Source organism: Leptinotarsa decemlineata, unplaced genomic scaffold, assembly GCF_025532065.1.
Source record: "Leptinotarsa decemlineata unplaced genomic scaffold, Ldec_3_MD MMD2_P_RNA_scaffold_5, whole genome shotgun sequence".
NCBI lineage: Eukaryota > Metazoa > Arthropoda > Insecta > Coleoptera > Chrysomelidae > Leptinotarsa > Leptinotarsa decemlineata.
Window position 1 is genome coordinate 2702937 of NW_027412532.1, and position 22383 is coordinate 2725319.

Genomic DNA, 22383 nt, shown 5'->3' on the forward strand with positions numbered 1-22383 from the left:
TTTCTGAGAACTTCATAATGATTCGACTCAACTTTGAAATCATATCGGAAACCTATTATTAGTATCAAAAAACAACATAATGAAAAGCATACATGCCTCACTTCCAATAAAAGTTGAGAACAGTTTCAAACTTAATACTCGCTTCAACTGTACCTATCGGCGACATTACTTCGACAACCGCCTGATGATGTTCGACGAGGCCCGAAGTTGAAACGGAGTATACCTCGCCTGCGGCCCTCCATAAATACATCATATCCAGGTTCCATATCCTGATGATATTTGGAATTTATGTATTGCGGTAATTTCAAGATGCATGCATGTATCTGATCATATTCACTCGTTATACACACCATGAATATGCAATCGGTGTGTATATCATATGCCAGATAGGCGGCGGCGATAGTGCCGGGGGCGGTTGTCATTTCATCGGGGCAATCCATTTCGAAATGAGGAGAAATGATTATTATGGCATTGCTAGTCACTGTGGTGTACTACTGAATGATAATTAATTAGGTAATGAGAAAAATTGATACGCTTCATGATAGATATCGCACTGAAGGAACACTGGTTCCAGAGGGAGTTGAAAGCAGCTGCATAAATGTTGTCTAACGACGCCAAGCTAACGTAGATACACGCAACACTTTTAATCAAGCGGAAAAACGGTCATCTTCTACTAAACCGGTGAAGCGTTGAGAGATAAATAGTCATCTCTCGGTCATGGATTGTGGATACTAACAATCGAAACGTCGTGAAGTAACTTGGTTTCAAATATATCTGATTTTTATTTTTAATTTTCATTTTCTTGCTCTTTTAATTGTAGCGTATTTAGCGACAGTTTTGTTATTTTCAGCTGTCTATTTTGATTGGTAATTTTATTTGTTTCTTTCGAAATTTAGAATCATATTATATCAGATTAGACAAAGGAAGTTCGAACTCATGAAATATTTTTGTCGTATAAACATTGTTATTTTCTAGGAGACTAGATTCACTGATGATTCATTGACTACAAAAATATATCAAATGCTCGAAAAAAGTCACCCCTCTTTGTGCATATTCGTGTATCTTGCAAACGCTTTTGATACAGTGTGTCACCAGAAACTCCTGAAATCCATAGAAAGTACAGAGTTGAGAGGCAATGAAATGTTATCTAGAAAAAGCGATTCGTAAAAATTGACGTCAGACCCAGTCACTTTGAAACTGTGGGATTTAGAGTCCCACAAGGTACAGTACTGGGCCCCATTTCATTCAACATATACCTAAATGATTTATACAATGTTGATACAGAAGGCAACATAATCAGCTTCGCGGATGACACCGCAATCTTCTGTTTTGGTGAAAATTGGCAACAGCTATTTGGCAGAGTCGAGAACGATTTTCTCAAAATAAAGGAATGGTTCGACTCCAAATTATTCACGATTAATTTCGATAAGGCAAAATGTCTTCCATTTTCAATCATCGTAACAAATTTTCCGGATATTTCACATCTATCAATCACCGACAATAATAACACCTTCACTATACCCATAATCAAAAACATAAAATACTTGGGAGTCTTCTTAGATAGTCACATGAAATGGGAAACTCACATAAAAAGCTCACTTTCAAATTGAGAAGCCTCATAGCAAAGTTTGAACATGAACACGTATACATTTTTATCCTTTATTATTTACTATCATTATTTTTTTCATTGTTCCACGACAAGCATATGTTTTTGTGGATTATTACTCATATTCATTCATTTATATTTCATTTCATGATATAATACTATGTATATAATACAATGATATAATACAAAAATATCATCAAAACCATTACCTACCTGCTTAAATTATTATGAATTATAAATATAGTCAACTCTGTCATTCGTTCTAGTGAATAAATATAATATGTGGTTCCACCAAAAAATGAATTGTATTGTATTTTATTCTGTAGTATTGTACAGTGTTGCATTTGCAGCGTGCAAAAAATATGTTATTAGCATTTAATGACATATAAGTCATCGATATAATGATTTCTGAGGTAAATCACCAACCGTACCATATAACTTTCAACGTGATTACAGGACCTTGATTCCGTATAACGAGCTGGCACTGCCTTTATCAATTTTATCGCCACCACTTTGCTCTAATGATCCCCCCTCCTCATCTCGCATAAGACACAGACCGTATATATACATTCGGTAATCCGATTAGGCTAAGTTTCATGGGTTGCTATTGTTTCATTCACTTCCCATTAGTCAAGGAATTATCTAACGTTAGGTCGACAAGCTTAAGTCTCCCTCCTTTGTCCAAATAATACCTTTACCCAAGAAAATGATCAAAGGTATAACAACGGTTCCGTTGTTTCTAGGTGGACAGAAGATAGAAGATGATTGTCGTCAATATACTAGGTTGTATTTCAGAGCAAATATTTAAATATGTCGCGATTTTGGAACATTTCTATGGAAAGTCAAAATTTTGTTGTAATAGATGTATAGCGTTTAGTTGAATTACATCGATGTTCGAAAGAAGAAATCTAACCGTTTCATTAACCGTAGTCTCGCAAAACAGAAAACGTTATCTGGATCGTCAAGGTTCAATTTTGGGGCCTGTTCTCTTTGTTGAAAGTGAAATAAGGAAATGAGAAGAGGAATATAAGAGTGTGTATATACAATTAATCGAAATGAAGCATATTGACGAATTTATCAGCCACGAAAATCAGTTATAACAAAAATGAATCAACTTTCACCTATGATTGAAGTGATATATTTAGAGATAATCCACTTCCACATTTGGCATCTGAACAATGAAGGTAGAAAATAAAAGAAAAACGACATGGGAAATTATCAACGCATTACCAAAAAAAAAAAAACAATCGAAATGATTTGCCGTTGGCAGAGCGATTGTTAGTCGATGAAATTGTATAAGCCAACGAATTTAATTTTAACTTTACCAAAGCACCTGTGGCTAACTTAGGGTATGACTTGGACTCCATAAATAAGAATGTACCTCTGTGTCCTAACACATTTTATATGTCCCCAATAACAGAAAATGACCTCTTAGAATTAATTCCCAGCTTGAAAAATTCAACATCCCTTGACATGGATGGATTTAGTAATACTTTTCTGAAACAAATTGGTCTCTTATCAGCACAAAAGGGGATTCCTCCAGAAAAACTAAAATACGCAAGGGTGTGTTCAATATACAAAAAAGGGAGACCAGAGTGATCTGAATAACTATAGATCAATAAGCATTATTTCTAGTATTTCAAAACTATCAGATCATCTAGCACAGTACATGAAATGGTCAGTTCATAGGGATTATGTAAGTACTACACCTTTCATAAAAAAAAGAATTTCGAACTCTGACACGGTATCGGAGTTCAGCTACTTATTCAATAAAGAGCCCTTACAACTTCCCGTGTCAAGTGACATAGATGTGGTTTTCGGTAGTTTCTGGAATCATTTTTATTGGTGCTTTGAGGTATCTCACCCCCAAAAAAAGTACCCCGCCTGTAAGGGTACAATTCAGAACCGAATGAAATTCAATCTCAATGAACGGTCTCAAAAAGATATGGATTCATTGAGGCAATTGAACTGGATGAGAAAATTATCGCACGACGAGAATGTAGAAATCAGGTAAAAATCTATTCGTAATGAACTTAATAAAAGCATAAAAAAAGAGAAAGGAGAGTTCTATCGGAATATTATAAACGATTCGGACGATAAAACCAAAAAAATTTGGGAATTAGCAAAAATCAAAACTCATCAAAATAATATTACAACAAAAAGTATATCTTTGACTATTGATGATAAAAAAATCTCTGATGAAAGCAAAATATCTAATCTATTTGCGGAATACTTCACAAAAAACTTAGTGGGCAGAACTGTTAACATGTCAGATGAGGAAAATATTTGCACAACTTCCTCCTTCAATCCTTTCTCTCTCTTTTTCCAGCCGTTTGATGAGAAAGAAATAAAAAACATAATCTTGGAAATGAAAAATAAAAAATCCACTAGCATAGATGAAGTTCAAATGTCTTTGTTAAAAAACTGCCATGAATTCCTAGCGTCCTATATTGCTGATTTGTTGAACCTCTCTGTAGAATGTGGAAAATTTCCATTAGTCCTAAAAATTTCCAAAACCATTCCTATATTCAAGAGAGGTAATCCAGAAAGTATTGAAAACTACAGGGGTATCTCTATCTTGAATCCAATTTCAAAAATATTTGAAAAGGGCATGTGTATCCGAATAAATGACTTCTTGGCTAAATTCAAATCATTGACAATATGCCAATATGGCTTCCGCGAAGACCTCAGTACGGAAACAACCACTACTGAACTCGTACAATATATTTATGACCAAATGGATGCCAATAAGTTAGTATATGGAATTTTCATTGACTTATCCCGAGCCTTTGACACCCTAAACTATGAAATTTTAAAAATCAAGTTAAATTCTCTTGGAATACGTGGTCATATTAACGACTGGCTCATGTCATTCACAAGGGAAAGACAAATGGTAGTGAAAATTGATAACTATACCTCTGAAAAACATGAAATAGAACTTGGAACTCCTCAGGGGAGTGTTCTTGGACCCCTGTTGTTTCTGCTATATGTGAATGACCTTCCCAACTATATAAAGGAGGGAAGGCTATTCATGTATGCAGATGACACAACGATTGTGGTCAGCGGACACACTCCTGATGAAATAATTTCGAGAATCAGAAATGTCATTGAACAGTTCTCCCGATGGTGTTTGGCTAATCACCTATTGGTGAACATTTCAAAAACAAAAATAATGGAGTTCACAAAAAGACGAGTTGACACAATGGATGTGATGGAATTTGATGGTTACACTGTTGAATGTAGCCAACAAACTCTATTTTTAGGAACTGTTTTAGATTCAAACATTCAATGGAATGAACAAATTAACACAGTCTGTGGCAAGCTCAATAAATCATTTTATGCTATCCATGCCTTGAAAGACACTCTTGACAGACATTCACTCATGAGTGTTTACTTTAGCATGGTGTATTCTACACTTAGCTACAATATTATCTCTTGGGGTCAAGCCAACGAATGGGTGCGTGCTTTCAGGCAACAAAAGAGAATAATAAGATTAATATTCGACTTAGATTTTGGTGAGTCTTGTAGAGGAACTTTTAAAAGAAATAAAATTCTGACTACCACTTGCATTTACCTATTTAAAATACTTAAATACGTTCATAATAACAAAACAAAGCTTACATCGAATGCTCAAATACATCAGTATAGAACACGAAACAATCATCACTTATATCAATCAAAACTCACACTTACTACAAAAAATCCCCAGAATGGGCGGGTGTTCACCTCTATAATTTATTGCCAAATCACCTAATGCAACTTTCACCAAAAAAGTTCAAGGTGGAATTGAAGAAATTTCTTTCGAATAGATGTTTTTATGATCTGAATGAGTATATGAACCATACATGAAAACTGATGAGTCTAATCTTTTAATATGATGTAACAATGTTTCTTGTGATATTTGCGTGATACAATTTTTATTTACTGTACAATATTTCTTATTCTATGTGACGAACCTATACATTGTACAAATGGCACAAAAAGGTAATATATTATCTATCTATCTATCTATCTATCTATTTGAGCTGAATATGAAAAACCAGCTGTGTGCTTTCTTCGACAAATACAATCTGCTTCCGTCATCGCAGCATGGTTTTATTAAAAAGAAAAGCACAGAATCTGCCCTCTGTGAATTCCAGAGCCATGCAATGAACCATCTGGACAACGACAAATTTGTGATGGGCTTATATCTGGACTTCTCACGCGCTTTCGGCTGCGTCTATCATGAAATACTGATTTCTAAGTTATCGAGGGTGTCAGGTAAGTACCCCTGTACCTTCTAGAGTTCTAGAGTCCCACTCAGATACCTCACACATACCTCAAAGAGTTCCGCAAGGCTCGATCCTATGTAGTTTATGCAAATGACCTCATAAGATATTTCAACATGACTATCAACTTTAATATTATACATATGGTGTGTTATGTCGATGTATAAGTAGCCCAGAATGACTTGAAAAACAGTAATCTGAATTTAAATACATCGAAGACTGATGCTATGTTAATTACTCTGCGTGGGCACGATCTAAACTGCAGACTTTTTGATGGTACCCCTAGTGAAATAGAAATGTCAACATCGGTTAAAATGCTGGGTATAACTTTTGAGGCAAACTTAATCTGGACCCCACATATTGACAATCTATGCACAAAACTGAGAAAATCTTGCTACTCTTTGAGGTTTATGGCAAATCATGTAGTGAAGAGATGCTGCTGATCCTGTATCATGATAATTTTAACTCCCTCCTGAAGTATGGCATTTTAAACTGCGGAAATTGATCCTCTGTAAATAGAGTGTTTACTCTACAGAAATATGGCATACGAATACTGGCAAAACGAGGCTCTAGAAATTCGTGCAGACATTTTTTTTTAATAAACATTTCAACAGTGGCAGGGACCAATATAATAGAAGCCTGCGTTTTTAAACATATATCTACCTATATAGCTGATCATTTACATAACTATAACACTAGAGGGAAACAGTTGCTACTACCAGTACGCTATTGTACTGCCCTTTTTCACAAAAGTTATGAAGTGGATGGGTGCAAATTTTTCAATATTTCACCCGAGACTGTGAAAAACTGTTAAAACATAAATGTGCTTGAAAAAATGACAAAACAATGCATATAACAAAAAATTGTTACAATTTTAAAGAACTCCCAAACTAGAACCCAAAGTTCATTTCTTTTTCTGATCTGTGACTGTTTATAAATCATTTATTCATTAGTTATTGTATATATACAGCTATAAATAATATATTATGTAATGCGCCCATTGACGTCTTTCAAAATAATTTTGTCATAGTGTACATATAACCCATTTGCATCATTGTGTACAACTTCATTGATTGGAATAAACTGATATTATTATTATTATTATCACTTACTGATATCATTCAGTAGGAAGCTCATAGATAGATGATTAGTCAGAGACAAATATGGGATTGTGAGAAAATTCGATGTGTATACATTATTGTGAAAATTAACATTCATTTGATAGGATACAACTCCTTTGCTATGTACTGTGATTGATCACGAACTGAATACAAGTTATTTTCATTACATGAAATGGAAAACTTGTGTTTCGATAGTGAGGAATCTGATCACAACTTTTTATAGAACCCATACCAGGAGAACTGTTCTTGTGAGGAGCCAAATATGGTTACATTTTATAAATACTCCACCGAAAGTAGGAAAAATTCAGACTGATTCGAAAATCAGCACGGTTATCCCCTTTCAGTGAACCCTTTATCAATTTCAGAGAAATTTTCGAAGGAAACAGTGTACCAGAAAATGCTTCCTATTTCGAGAAAATGATTGTTTGATTTGGTTTGAATTAAGTAGTGCTTCATAAGTACGATAAACACCCCTTAGATAGTCCCAGATATGCTGGATAGAATCTTGCAGAGTGCTTTCTCATGTCCAAATTTTCAGATAATATATACTTCTTAAAATGCCTGGATGACCTAGATGATAGGAACATAACTTTGTTTTTTCTCGTATCATGTATATGAATTCTACCTCATCAGGATTCATTTCATTTCACACTCCTGAATCTTCTGAATTTTCAAACAATTGGTGTTGCCTTGCGTTGAACTACCTTGAACAGTTTTAATTCATGTTTATCGAAGTTATTTTCATTCTCCACATGCTGAAATTGAAAAACTCAGACCCCAAAAAAGTTCCCTGAAATAACTCTCAGCTTATTCCACTACGCAAAATTTCATACACTTAAATCTTGAAACTAATCCGTCTGCATTCCTCCGAACGACGTCATATTTCATTTTCCCACATTACTTTCACGAAAGTATCTAAGGTTCCCAAGAGAGAGCGGCATATCTGCGTCGGGTAAATATGCCCTCGAGATTTCGATATTCTGTTGACATCATATTACTAGACTCGAATTTTCGAGGGCTACTGAAGACATCAAATAAGGTGTGAGCAGGTGCTTGTGCCATCTTGTGAGAGATCAAGCTCATTTGTTATTCTGTTGGATGGGTTGAGGAATTTGACTCGATCCTTCTTCATGGATTTTATGGCAAGCTGTTGTGGAGAAATTATTGACCGATATTTTTTTTGATGGAAATTTATACAATGAAATAGGTACACAGTGAAAAATATTTCTATAAAAGAAGACCATAGGTTGCTTTGAAATTTTTATCTCTATTGGAAAAACTATTACGTCATGCCAACATCGCCTTGTTTCACCAGAAAATCACACTTTTTTCAACAAAGAAATTAAATTTCTTGGCCTTTCAACGACCTCATTCGTTTGATTATATCATTGCGAAGATTTTGAATCAAGAAAATATAATATCATCTCAAAATACACCACCTATTTGAAGGGAAAAATAAACTGTTTCAAATGGAGAGCCATATCAACTTGATCTGAACATATAGTGTTTGTTTGAATTTATTTGTGAATCCCTTCAAATAACTCAATTCGTTTATAACAAGAGTTTGGTGAATCTACATACGAAACTATATTATGATCGACTGAAAATAACAGGAATTTTGTAAAGAATGAACAGGGTTTCTTTCAAAGAAGTACTTCATTCATTTCAGTTTGAAAAAACCTGGTTTTTCTATGACCCTCTTAAGTGAGAGGGGAGCGGGGAATTCCGTTGTAAGCATCGCGTACGCGCCAGTATGTGTTGGAAAGTGATGTTGGTGTGTTGCGATTTTTAGGAGGAAGTGTTTTATGTGTCTGTATGCAGTGCAATTTCTTTCCGATTATTTTGAATCTACCATAATGGAACATATTCTACAAGACTGGGGTCTTACACAGTTGAACGATATTTTCATGGGTAAGTATTATAATTGGATAAAACTCCGCTATATCAGTAAGTACCGCGTTGTATACGTAGTACCGAAGAGAGGGTGGTAAACTTTGACGGCAACTCTTAATTTTGCCTTTATTTTGCGAAAATTATACCAATGCTCCGAAATTTTTCACACATGCATTATTACATTCGCCGAGCTCTGCAATTGTATATTAATTTAAACTGAAAAATCCTCCACGTTGATTCAAATTTGCCAATCTCTTGTTTTGAACATATCTTTTATCTTGTTTTGAATAAGTGAATTTTCTCTAAATCAAATTTGATTTTCTCTTAGACCGAATTCATTTTTTATTGAAAGATAGAGGTACTTATAGTTTCTACAATAAATTTTAATACAAAAAATACCAAAATAAGGACCAGTAGGTATAAAGAGCTTATATATGTGACAGCCACTTTTTGATTTCAACATGTAAATATTTGTTGAATCCCGAAACGTCTTTGCTTTCTGTAATCACTTCAGAAATGTTTTAATGTTGTTCATTAGGAACAAATTGGATATACCCGACTCAGCTTGAAATTATTTGATAGATTTCCTTTAGGAATGTAAGAAATAGGTAGAAATATCACCAAACTCACTAGAGATGAAATATGGATTTCCAAAAACGTGAAAACAGTGAATGTTGTTATTTAAATAGCGAATCATATTCCTTTGAGTTTGTTTGTATGATCATGAGTTACATTCTTATAATGAAACATTTATATTTTTCATTGATCCTCTAGATAAATTCCTATAATGGTTCCAAAATTATTATTTTGAAAGACAATTTTTCTGTATAGACTTCTGTCCACTCCAAAGGGATTCGAATTACGTCTTTTGAATTGATTATTTATATATCATCAAATACTTTTTAAGCACCTTTCAACTTGATAGGAATCGTATGTTAAATAATAAGACCTCAGACAAGTTTAAAATTTTGAGGGTTGTCGTTCATATGCGGAAAACCATTGGGTTCGTTAACGGAATAAACCCACTTAAACAGTGTTTTATTGGATTTTTTTTGAATAAGTGGCTGCTGTTTTCATATTTTAACATTTCTATATATTTGATGAACAAAAGCAGAATGCAGAACTTGATCGACGATAGTGATTTTTTTAATGTTATTCACCATTACCAGAATGGCATCTAGTTTTAAAAACTTCATTTGTGTAAAATTACTAATAAATTATTCATTTTCTTGTCTGAGTTGTAATGTTGTTTATAGGCTTCGATTTCATTTTATTTGTTAATTTGCAATTTGTCAAGAATATTTCCCTTTTTATATATGTTTTCTTATTGAATATTTATTTGTTATTTTGTATACCTGTAGGATCTCTCAAAAGTGTGCGGTTGGAATATGATATTCAAGCAAAGATTAGCAAAGAAAATTTATTTCTCTATTACGTTTTGTTCTTCATCACATGCTTTTTCAGGATAATATTTATGATTTGAATGATGTTTCTATGATTTAAGTGACAACAATTTTTTTTCAGTTTGTGGATGCTACTGCCAGAATAGAAAAACGAACCAAAATATTTTTTGTATAGTTTCCAGGAGAATGGAGGGAACCAGATTGAAGCTGATTGATGAATTGCCAATTCAACAAAATAAAGAAACAGTTATGCAGATTCAATTTCTTCTTCATGTCTAGTCTGCAGATATAAAGGAAGTTATGGAAGAAGAGTGGCAGAGAAGAACCTACATTGTTATAGACATGCAAGTGACAGATGAATATCTAAGAGGACTGTAATGGAATACACGATACCTCAAACAATACCAATGTTTCATTATCATTTTCATCAATCATATCCCAAGTCCGAAGTCCACCCAGAAAAGTTTCGTTATGTACACACTATAGAGTCAAGAGTACACTTGATCAATATTTGCTATCATGACACTGGAAATACAGATTTTGTAACCAACTTCTCCGATTTAATTTTCACGGGCCGAGAAGAAAGAGCGGTTTTGCTACAAACGCATTCAGCCCGTTTCTGAAACGCTTAATTTTCTTTAACTAACGATGGCAGTTAGCGAACGGAGTGATGCTTATCAAACAACAACACGAGCAGGGAACCTAATTAACAAAATAAGAATCCACGGGAGCAGGAAAGTTGTTAACAAGAGTTCCCAGCGAAAAGGGAACTTACGAGAAATTAATCTCTGCACGTAATTTCGTTGTAAATCTTTACAACGGGCCGTTAGGATATGTTCTTGTTTCGAAACTAACATGCCCGAAAAAGTGTAATCCTCTTCTTGATCAGTTGTTCAGCTACGGTTGAGTTGTACAAAATAATTGATGTTGAGGGCTGCTGAAACTCCTGGATTCAGCTATGAAATTTACCACTTCAAAAGGATACTTTACACTATTTTGATTATTCCCTTGTTGAAAGCGTCGATACCTAGTATTACGTGTTCCGAACCGAAGCAAATTGGAATCGGAATATCTGGTTTTCAAAAACAGATGATGTAGATAACTTCTCATTAGTTTAATTTATTTTCAGAAATTATAAAACAGAAATTTCAATTCTCATCGGATTCGTATTCAGAATAAGAAGATATTACAACTATGAGAAAACCAATACATGATGGAAGAAATCCAGCTGTATTGTGCTGAATGGAAAAGTAGAATTGTCGAATTAGGTGAAAAAGTCTGTGGTATGATTACATAAATATATTTGTGGTGAGATAGATTATGTTTTGTTGTCTGTGAAGTGTTGATTTTCAAGCATATTGTTTGAATGAATATGTAGAACATATGTTGGAAGTTTTATTGCCACAATTCGAGGCAATATTTTGGCGAAGGAACCGGTTGGTATTATTCGATATTTTGGCGAGAGCGGAAGTGTTTCATATATATTCTGTTTGAAAACGAAGTTATCAGTATATGTCATGAATGAATAGATGAATATATAGAATATACGGTGAAATTTCTGGCGTTTAGCTACAGTAACTCGATGCAATATATTGGCGAAGGAGCGTGTTGGTATTATTCAATATTTTGGCGAAAGCGAAGACGTTTCGTGGGATTTTAAGAGAAATGAATTCTGTTATGTTGTCTGTCGTAAAGTGAGAACTTTCACGGACATGAAGTTATCGTTAAATGTAACAAATACTCAGAGTATCATCTGTGTATATCATGGATAAATGAATGAATATAATAGAATTTAATGCTGAAACTTTTGTTGTCACAGAAATACAAGAAAATATTTTGGTGAAAGAGCCGAGTGTCACAATTTAATATTTTGGCGAAGGCGAAGACGCTTCTGGACATTTTTGGTGAAAGGAATTATGTTGTGGTCTGTCGTAAAGTGTGAACCTTTGCGTATTATGTTTAAAAATGAAGATATCCTTATATGTATTGAATGAATGAATATGATAAAATATAATAGTGAAACATCTGTTCAGTGGCCACAGCAACTCGATTCAATATTTTGGTGAAAGCACCGAGTTTTATTCGATATTTTGGCGAAAGCGCGAAGTTACATGTCATTTTTTGGGAAATGAATTCTGTTATATTGTTTGTTGTGAAGTGTATATTTTCATGTTCTCTGCTCAAAAATAAAGTTACTCAATATGAATAGTGAGAATATATCGTGAAATTTCGGTGTAGCTACCACTCCAATACAATATTTTGGTGAAAGAACCGGGTGTTATTATTCAATATTTTGGCGGGAGCGGAGGTGTTTCATATTTGGTGGAACGTTGTCTGTATGAAGTGTAGATTTTCATGTATCTTGTTCAAATACGAAGTTGCGCGTATATAAAATGAATAAATAAATTGACGTGTGGAATAAATGGTATGTTAGGTAGCCACAGCAACTTGACGCAATATTTTGGTGAAAGAACCGGGTTTTATCATTCGATATTTTGGCGATAGCAGAGACGTGTTAAGACATTTTTGGTGAAATGAATTGTGTTATGTTGTTTGTCGTAGAGAATAAATTTTCATGTTCTCTGCCTAAAACTGAAGTCACCCGCAAATGTAATAAATATAAAGAATATATCGTGGAACTTCTGTGTAGCTATTACTCGAAAGCAATATTTTGGTGAAAGAACCGGGTGTTGTCATTCGATATTTTGGCGGAAGCCGAGCCGTTTCATGACGTTTTTGGTGAAATGAATTCTGTTATGTTGTTTGTTGTAAAGTATAAATTTCTATGTTCTCAGCTCAAAAATGAAGTTATCCATATATGTAATGAATATTTAGAATATATAGTGAAACTTCTGTATAGCTAAAACTCGAATGCAATATTTTGGTGAAAGAACCGGGTATAATTCAATATTTTCTCGAGAGCAGACGTGTTTTATGTATGATGGAACGAATTTTGTTATATTGTTTGTCGTAAAGTGCAAATGTTCACGTATCCTGTTCAAATACGAAGTTGCCTGTACATGAAATGAATGAATAAATAGATATATAAAATAAATTTTCTGTCATCATTCGATATTTTGGCGAAGGCACATACATTTTGTGCCATCTTTGGTGACATGAATTCTGTTATATTGTTCGTAGTGAAGGTGAATTTTCATGTTTTCTGCTCGAAAATTAAGTTACCTGCATATGTAATGGATATTTTGAATATATCCTGAAACTTCCGCTATGTAGCTACTATTCGATTGGCGAAAGAATCGAGCGATTATTAGTCAATATTTTAGCGAAAGCGCAGGTGTTTCGCACCCAGTTATATGAAATAATGTTCAATATTTACTAGTTTTGAGAGTAAAAATTTGCGGAATGACAAAAGATATTTTCAATTCAGAAGTTAGTGAAAATTTGAATTGAAGGGGTTATATTTTTAGTGAAAATGTTCTAATAATTGATACATACCAGTTGAATCTTTTTTCGAAAAATCGAACTTATTTCTGTGAATAAGATACAATAACAATTTTGGGGTCATTTCTTTTCTCTCGATGGAATACAACATCAGAAAGTGTGGAGATCTATTCCAGAACAGTTTTCTTATAACGCGAACAGAGTCCCCATGACCCCATCAATAGACCTACCTCGACCTGAGACAGGCTGCGATATCCAAATCTTCTGGGGGCGCGTCTAACGGCAAACAGCCGGTCTGCTGTCCGACACTTACACGCAGGTTGTTGGCGTTATGGATCGTTGCCCAAGGACTGAGTGCGGTGCCGCCTAAAAGCGCCACTCTCTTGAAAAGCCCTGAAAACAGAAATTGAGATTAATGCCGCTGCATGTCGTGCATACCCCGGAAAGTTCAACCGGTGAACGATGAACGACGGGGCACAGCAATTCATTGAACAGTTCGTGTGCGGAAACCTGAGAAAGCGGTAGGGATTTCGAACTTTTGGAGGTGTTTTCTGTGATTACAGGAGAAAAAATATGATAACAACAATCATAACCTGATGTTCTCAACAAGCAATTCATTCAGGCCTGTCGTACCTCACCTACACTGTAGCGTAATGGAGTGACACCTATCAGAAAACAACTACTTTTCTGGCTAATACCACAAAGGGTATGTGGTTATATCCGACAGCTGTCAGTCAGACTAGCCTGAAAGAATTGTTCTTTCAGATAATTTTATCAACAGCCAATCATCAAGTATGCCCCCTTACTATGTGGGGAATGACATTCTGGAACGGAAGAGAAACCCAGGTAAATAGAACTTGAGCGGGAGATCATTCATCCATATTTTTTTTTCGAATTCAGATCTCATTCAGATTCCATTAAGACTAAAGTGTACAGATAAAGATACATATCGATGATTATTATTAAGTTTCTGTTGGATGACGAGACTGCACCTAAGCATTTTGTGTGCTTGAGTCGTGCCTGTCTGCTACCCTGAAACATTATAAGTGTACAAGTCAATCATTGAAAAATTAGGGAACCATTTTCGGTGAATAAGCATGACCTGGATTATTCGAACTTGAATATGAAAGTGTCAAAAAAGTGGTTTTTCTTAAAGCGAGTTATACCTGTAGATGTGGATTTGATGAAATATCAGATAACCTACTAAAAAATCGTATGCAGGTTTATGTGAACCATTGGCTTTTCCCATCAATCTTTGTTATTCTGAAGGAATTTTCGCATACTGTTTGAAGTTGGCTGTAGTTTTGACATTATACAAAAAAGGTGATTCTGATGACTTTTCCAATTGAAGAGCCATCAGTGTCAAGTCTCTTTAAACTCATTGAAATGGACATCACCAATCAACCCTCATTATTGCTATGTAAAAATCAACATGGATATGAGCACAGAATCTGCTCTGTGTAATTTTCAAAAATGTTTAGTACACAATCTTGATAAGGAAAAATATGCTCTGAGTATTTTCATTGACTTTTCATGAGCTTTCGACTTAGTCAACCATAGGCTTTTATGTAATGAGTTAGAATCGTACAAAGTTAGAGGAACACCCCTAAAATTATTTGAATCATATTTAACTGGCAAAAGTCAGGTTGTTACACTTAATAAAGTTCTGAGTAGTTACCGTGAAATGAATCAAGGTGTACCTCAAGGATCTGTTCAATATATTTGTAAATGATATAATCAGTCTAATGGAGAGAAACCACGATATAAATATAGTGTGTTATGCAGACGATACCAATTTCCTAATTTTTGAAAAAAGCATAGCCATGCTATTGAGTAAAACTGAGAGGATTTATAAAGACATCATTCGATGGTTTGGAAAGAATTGTCTGTTACTGAAGATTCTGACCTTATTGAAGAATGAGATAGTTGCAGGACCGTAAGATTAGGAAATACCGAGAATACATCAACTAATTTATTATTTTGTAATTTTTGCATGTTATTGCATGTCAAACGATTTTGGCAATTATTCTCGTTTATACGGTTGTATGTATTGTAGTGAATAGTAATAGTAATCCTATAGTAACTATAGTTACAGAATACAATTCAGTGACGTATATGACAGAAAGTAATAATTGAAGAATTGAAACTGATATGAATATATCTGAAATTGCTAATATAGAATTGAATTATATATGACTCAGTATATTGAAACTCACACACATATCTATACTCATGAATGTAAAAGTCACTCATTTAACAATCATTCATCTCTGTTTCTCCTTACAGGTGAGTCCTAGGAAGCTAGAGCAGACTCAAACAGAGGAGAATGCAGTTCAGCTTTCATATTGGTTGGTCTGCGGCCGCCTCCTGAATGAATGTGTTGTACCACATATCGATGACCCATTTTCTTCATTTCCACAAAACGGACAAAGTTTTTGACTCAACATAACATATCAGTCTGAATTCACACCGTTACAAGTTGAGAAATTAGTTTTTATCTGACAGGCATTTACCGAAATTGTGTAGATACATTGAGGATGATAAATGTTTTGTGATTTCATCCTGAAATATTCATTTCCTTCCGCTTAGGAGTTTCCAATCTAGATGGATCACACTGTAGTCAGCCCCGGGAGTTGAAAGATTGAGTAGTAACCATTCACTGGCAATAATTCATGAAAACCCGCAACGGATTTATGTTTCAATAATAAAACAGATGTCGTTCAGGAAGTGGTGATGACTTGAATAGCTCCTGTGTTCAGTGTTAGGCAACCGAGGGATTTGGCGAGAAGAAAATTCAAGCGTGGAAATTAATTCTGCGTAAATGATGGATGTGTCAAGAAATTTTGGAAAACCTTCCCAAATTTTATCGTCGGTAGAGGTAATGAACTGAACCGATTTCCAGGTAGTGGGAATTCTATTCGACACATTCGGTTTTCCAATGATTACTTAGACTCCAACGGAAAGATTTTCAACTCCAATGGTCTGAGAGAATGAATGATGCCGTGAGACCAATTTGAGGAGGGGTATTGGCAGTTCATTTCGACAGCAATTGAGCAAATATTTTTTGAAGGAGGGGTATTGGCAGTTCATTTCGACAGCAATTGAGCAAATATTTTTTGAAGGATATGAATGCATTTATTCAACTCCGAATGATTTGGATAGCAGTAGAGAGATGGCAGAATGTTTTCCAAAGTTTGTGGGACAAATTGGTCGATATCTGGAGACGTGAATATCAGAACATTTACATTCATATTCGAAACATCGATATGAGAATATTCGAAAGTTAATCACTAGAAATTCATGGAAAACTGTGAATGAATTTTTGTATATCAATTTCACGTTGTTGAGTACATGTCTGTTCACAATTTTCAGTGAAGAGGAAACTAATAACAATATGAACGGAGATGGTTTGTATTGAGAAATACTGATTGGTACGTTGGAAATTACCTTATAAAACATTGATAGTTTTTCGAATGTATTCTTAAATTTCAGTTTTGACTCATGACACAGCTAGTAATTTTCTTTGAGGTAGTTCATCGAAAAGTTCGAATGCTAAAAATGTTGGATATCTTTTCCTTCCATTCATACCATACTTTTGTATCGTAATGTACATATGTAAACATTTTTAGAAACTCCATGCAAGCCTAACTGAAAGTCTGAGGCATTTCACAAAAAGAATTAATATCACTCAGTATTTTTTTGAAAAATCTGTTTGAGTATATTTTGAAGTTGTTTCAAAAATGACAAAATAATGATGGTATTTTCAATATCTCTACATGAACCACTCAGATATACAGAACATATTGTATGTTCCTGCTTCATTTACTTTGAAATGAACGAGATTGTGACTAAAACAAGATTTATCAGATTTCACAATTATCAAAAATAATCCTGTCAATTCGTGGCAGTTGTATTATGAGTCGAATACACTGGTATACATGCTCAAGAACCTACGTACTGTCTTAGATGAGCAACAACTTATTTCTGTTTATTATGCACGAATAGAGACACGCCCACGATATGGAATAATTTTCTGGGGCTGGTTCGCTTATGCTTATGAAGTTTTCTTGGTACAAAAAAGAATCATCAGAACAATTGCGAAAGTATCTAGTACCTACTCATATGTGGATTTGTTAAAAAAAATTAGGTCATCAAGAAGAATATTGACTTTCAATAATGGAATATCATTGACTTTAGATCGATGATGGTCACTATCTTGCACTGACGAGTGGCTAAGGAGTCCGACACCGGACTCCTTAGCCTTAGCGGCAAGTGCGTCCGTTCCAAAATTGAAGGTCGACTCTTTCAGTTGTATTGCCAATTGCATATGCAGGAAATTTTCTGTGAAGATTCCTGCACTGACGCCTGTCGGATATAATCCAACGCCATTCGTGGTATCAGCCAGGTGAGTAGTTGTTTTCTATTGTATAGGTATATCCGAGACGGGCTTGAACATTTGAAGTTCATTTCTTTAGATTTCTAAAAAGTTTGTTTATTTCTGAACTTTGCGTTAATGTTCATTCAAATAAATGCCATTTTGAACTTGTTATACACAAACACCAAGTGAATATGCGTCAGAAGAATATACCATATAGCAAATAATAAATATAAATTGAGATGTAATTCTCACAGTATCGCAGGGCCACAGCTCTTCAATAAGTTACCGAATTATATTACCGAATCCCGTACCTTCAAAGTTTTCAAAAATAGATTGAATAGATTGTAAAGAAGTGTATTTATTCTGTGGATTACTTTTTGTCCGAAACTAACAGATGAAAATAACTTACATCCATCCATTTCTTAATTTATTTTATTAGGTAAAATAATTTATGTGTATCCGACGAATCCCATACAATGCATGTTGTTAAATGGATAATAAAATATTGATTCCTTCAGATAATTTGATTTCTTTTCATTACGGTTTCGTCCATTTACTTCCTTGTATAATTTCCTTGCTTTCATATATAATTTCGGAATACTCCCAGAGATAGATACGGCAAGGAATAAGACAGAAAATAAAAGAAATAATCCGATTATAAATTCCCGTTGCTTTTTCGGTTCATTTCATATTTCTCAAACTGGATTTAGTTATTTATATCTGACAAGTTCTTTATAAAAGTCTGCCGAACTCATTCGCGGGAAAATATTGGTCGATAAAACACAATGGAAAAGTTTGTCTCCAACAATGAAGTTACTGAATTCAAACTATGTGGTGGTCTATGAAAATAATTGAAGGAGATGGGCTGCCAAAAATTGTTTCCATATCTCATTCGAGAATGGTAACTTCTTTTTTTGAGGACGAAACACAAGCATACAGGAAAATTCTTGACACACCCAGGTCCTGCACATTGCTCATCTATTATTATACTCTCATTTATAATACCCGTGTTAGGAATCACACGTTGAGAGGTGAGACCTCGTTAATCCTTAGCTCGCACAAGTTTCGACTTCTGAGGGTTGTCGTTCGTAGGGTGCGACAGCTGGTTAACGGAAAAAAGATTTCAAACAGATTTTTAAACTTCAGGAGCTCCTCCTTTACCATTGAATGGAAAACTGTCAATCGTCGAACAAACTCTTCATCAAACTGAAACAACACCAAACATTACTATATTTCTCCGTTCCGACGGAAATGTCACATTGAATTTAAAGCATTCGAATACCTTTTCCTGGCTGTCCCGTTCATTTAAAAACGGAATAAATATGAACCGTTGAATTCCTACCCGGAAAGACCCGGAAATCCTGTGAAAGTGGGTAACGAGAGTCGATGAATAGGAGTGTTTTCAATCGACTGGAGTCGTTCAAAGCCGGTCAATCATACAGATTACAAATACGGACCGAAAACAAATGGAGTAGAAATGCTTGCCGCGGATGTTTGAATGGACTTCTCTGTAGGTCAACTTCATTCCGTTTTGATTGATTTGATGATCAGCAACTTACAGTAGGAATGCTGGTGAAATTTTTCATTGTGGTGTTCTACATTATCTTTCGCCAAATAACAATGGCATTGAAGGAAACTAGGGCACAGAATCATAGCTGACAGTATAGTGAGTGTGGAGGTTAGGTTAGGTTATGTCCAAAGTGAGTGGGTCTATTCGACCCTTCACCGCAACCCGCAAGGGTTTATTATGGCTCACACCTATTCACACTCGACCAAACGAACCCACCTTCTTAACGAAGCCGATTAGTTTGACTGGTGAGCGGTCTTTCAGTTCAGATAGTGAGAGTACGGCTCTGGTAAACTCTTAAAACCTGATTTGATCCCCAGCGGGACAGACATAAAGTATGTGATCCGCTGTTTCATCATTTTCCAAATAATTGAATAGAACATACGATACTTGATGAAAATTCCCATTTAAAAAACTAATAAATAGAGTTTATTCTATGATTTTCACTATAAGGGTTTTGCAAAAACCGCGACACGTGTTTCGCTATACAATAGCTTCTTCAAGCATAACTAAGAGTTACTTCTAAATTACAACTTTATATACTATAACCTAGTACCTATTCGTCTACCTAAGTAATAAATCGATCTGAAAAAATATACCTGAAAAAGTCAGAGGGAGATCAAATATCCCTGCTCTGTTCAGTTCGAACGTACCTACTACGTCATTTAGACCACAAAGAATACAAAGTTATAGACTTGCAGGTGACCAGGATACCTTCAATATTATAGCGAGTGGAAGCATTTAAGTTTCTAAACATTACAGAAAAATCAAGAAGAGAGGAGGATACGTGTCTTGATTGATCATAATAGCGTTTAATAAGAACCGAAATAAGGCTACCAAATGGTGCTAGACGACCGCCGAATCAAAGTGAGAGAGATAGCAGAGGTTATAAATATGTCAACGTGTTTATATTACATCAACTTTCAGGTATGAGAAAGCTGTCCGCGTTTGCTCACTTTGGACCAGAAACGTATTCGAATGAACATTTTCAACGCAATGGTGGTGCATTTTGGGCGTGATAAATCTGAGTTTTGGCGCCGATTGACTACAGTAGATGAAACTTGGATATATTGTTATACGCTCGAAACGAAAATACAGTCCAAACAATGGACTATTGGGAGAGAAACAGCTTCAAAAAAGCAAAAACTGTTTTTTGGCTGTAAAAGTGATGGCGACTGTTTTTTTGGGATAGTCATGGGTTTATTTCAATTGATCATATTCAAAAAAGACCACAACAGAAGCATACTACAGCATCATCACTTGACAAGCTGAATGCTGAACTTGGGGATAAATGGACACATTTTCAGAGAAAGAATTATTCTGTTCTATCGAGACAACGCAACCTCTAGCACCTCTGCGGTTGCCATGGAGAGGCAAAATCGACGAATTACGATTAGAACTGTTTGATCATCCGTCTCACTCGCCAGATCTAGCTCCAAGTGACTTCTTTTGGTTTACCTGGAAATTGCGTTCGGAGGACAGAGATTTTTGTCAGACGAAGAGGTAATCACCTTCGTGAACAATTATTTTGCAGAGAAAAACATCGAGTAATATTTGGAAGGGTCACAACGATGGGGGCATCGCTGGTGTGTAGAGTTGAAAGCCAACTATGTTGGACGAAAATTGAAAAATTATCTTCGTTAGGTCGGAAACCTTTCAGACCACCTTCATATATGAATATATATTGATATTTTTCCAATATTGCTTTTGACAAATTTCTCAGATGAAAATATTCTGCCAAACCTATGAATGATTATTAGATACTCTGTTGAAATGAATGTAACGGGTGATTTTTTAAGAGGTATAGGATTTGATTTTCAAAAAACACAAAAAATTTGAAAAAATGGATGAAATCTTTATTGAAATCGATAGAACGATCAATATAATTTAATGTTTGAAGATGATTTCATGCAAATGTTGTCCGCGGCCCCGCTTTAGGCAATTTAGGCACATTCTTTCTAACTTATTGACCAGTTTTTCACGTATAAATGCTTCAATATTGGCTTCCAGAGCGTCAGTCGTTGTTGGTTTATCTCTGTAGACATGAGCCTTAACATGACCCCACAAGAAATAATACAAAGTCATTAAATCACACGATCTAGGCGGCCAATTGACGGGCCCCAAACGTGAGATGAACTGTTCGGCGGCTCTTATAGCAGGGGAGCCCACGATGCAAAATGGGCATTTACTCGAGCATCATCGAGACATATTAGGTTGCAAAGCTTAGATGATAAGAAGAAATAAATGTTATATAATATATATCTTTTTATCGGTAGGGAGAGCGGCTATAGATTTTTGAATATGTAAAAAAATACTGTTGCATGGACATACTCGAGCGCGTCAGATTGAGATATGTGTGGTTCATCTTTAGGTTTTAGACGTGCTTTCTCATAATCTGACGATTATCTAGAGGAATTCGCTTAATCTGACGAAAACAATATTTTTTTAATTTTTTTTTATTCATTGAACTCAATCAATTGAAAAGCTCAGGGAATATCATGCAGATGAATAGAGGAATAGAAACTCGGAAAGGGAAATATAGGTATCACACAGCTGCACGCATTAAACTTTATCGACGAATTTTTGTTATTTCGGCTTGCGGAAATTGTCAGATTATATATTTTTCGTTATCCTTGAATTATTTCCTGCAAAATAAAAAAAAATAGCTACGTTCGAGAATATCGAAATGACGTTAATTTTTTACAACTTTGCTGTCCTCCCCCTTCTTTACCTCACTTTCAAATT

At 34.9% G+C, this 22383-nt stretch overlaps 2 protein-coding genes across 3 annotated transcripts in view; one reads left to right on the top strand and one right to left on the bottom strand.

The window, feature by feature from the left end:
* LOC141479925 (uncharacterized) overlaps positions 1-16376 on the top strand; it is an 81113-nt gene extending 64737 nt beyond the window's left edge. For both annotated transcript variants that reach the window (XM_074169245.1, XM_074169244.1), the window contains exon 3: positions 15980-16376. In XM_074169245.1, coding sequence (XP_074025346.1) covers positions 15980-16132 — 153 coding nt within the window. In that variant the 3' untranslated portion in view covers positions 16133-16376. The remainder of the gene's footprint in view (positions 1-15979) is intronic.
* LOC111502093 (neuroligin-1) overlaps positions 1-22383 on the bottom strand; it is a 476486-nt gene that overhangs the window by 50425 nt on the left and 403678 nt on the right. The window contains exon 7 of the mRNA XM_074169241.1: positions 13924-14086. Within this exon, the coding sequence (XP_074025342.1) occupies positions 13924-14086 (163 nt within the window). The remainder of the gene's footprint in view (positions 1-13923; positions 14087-22383) is intronic.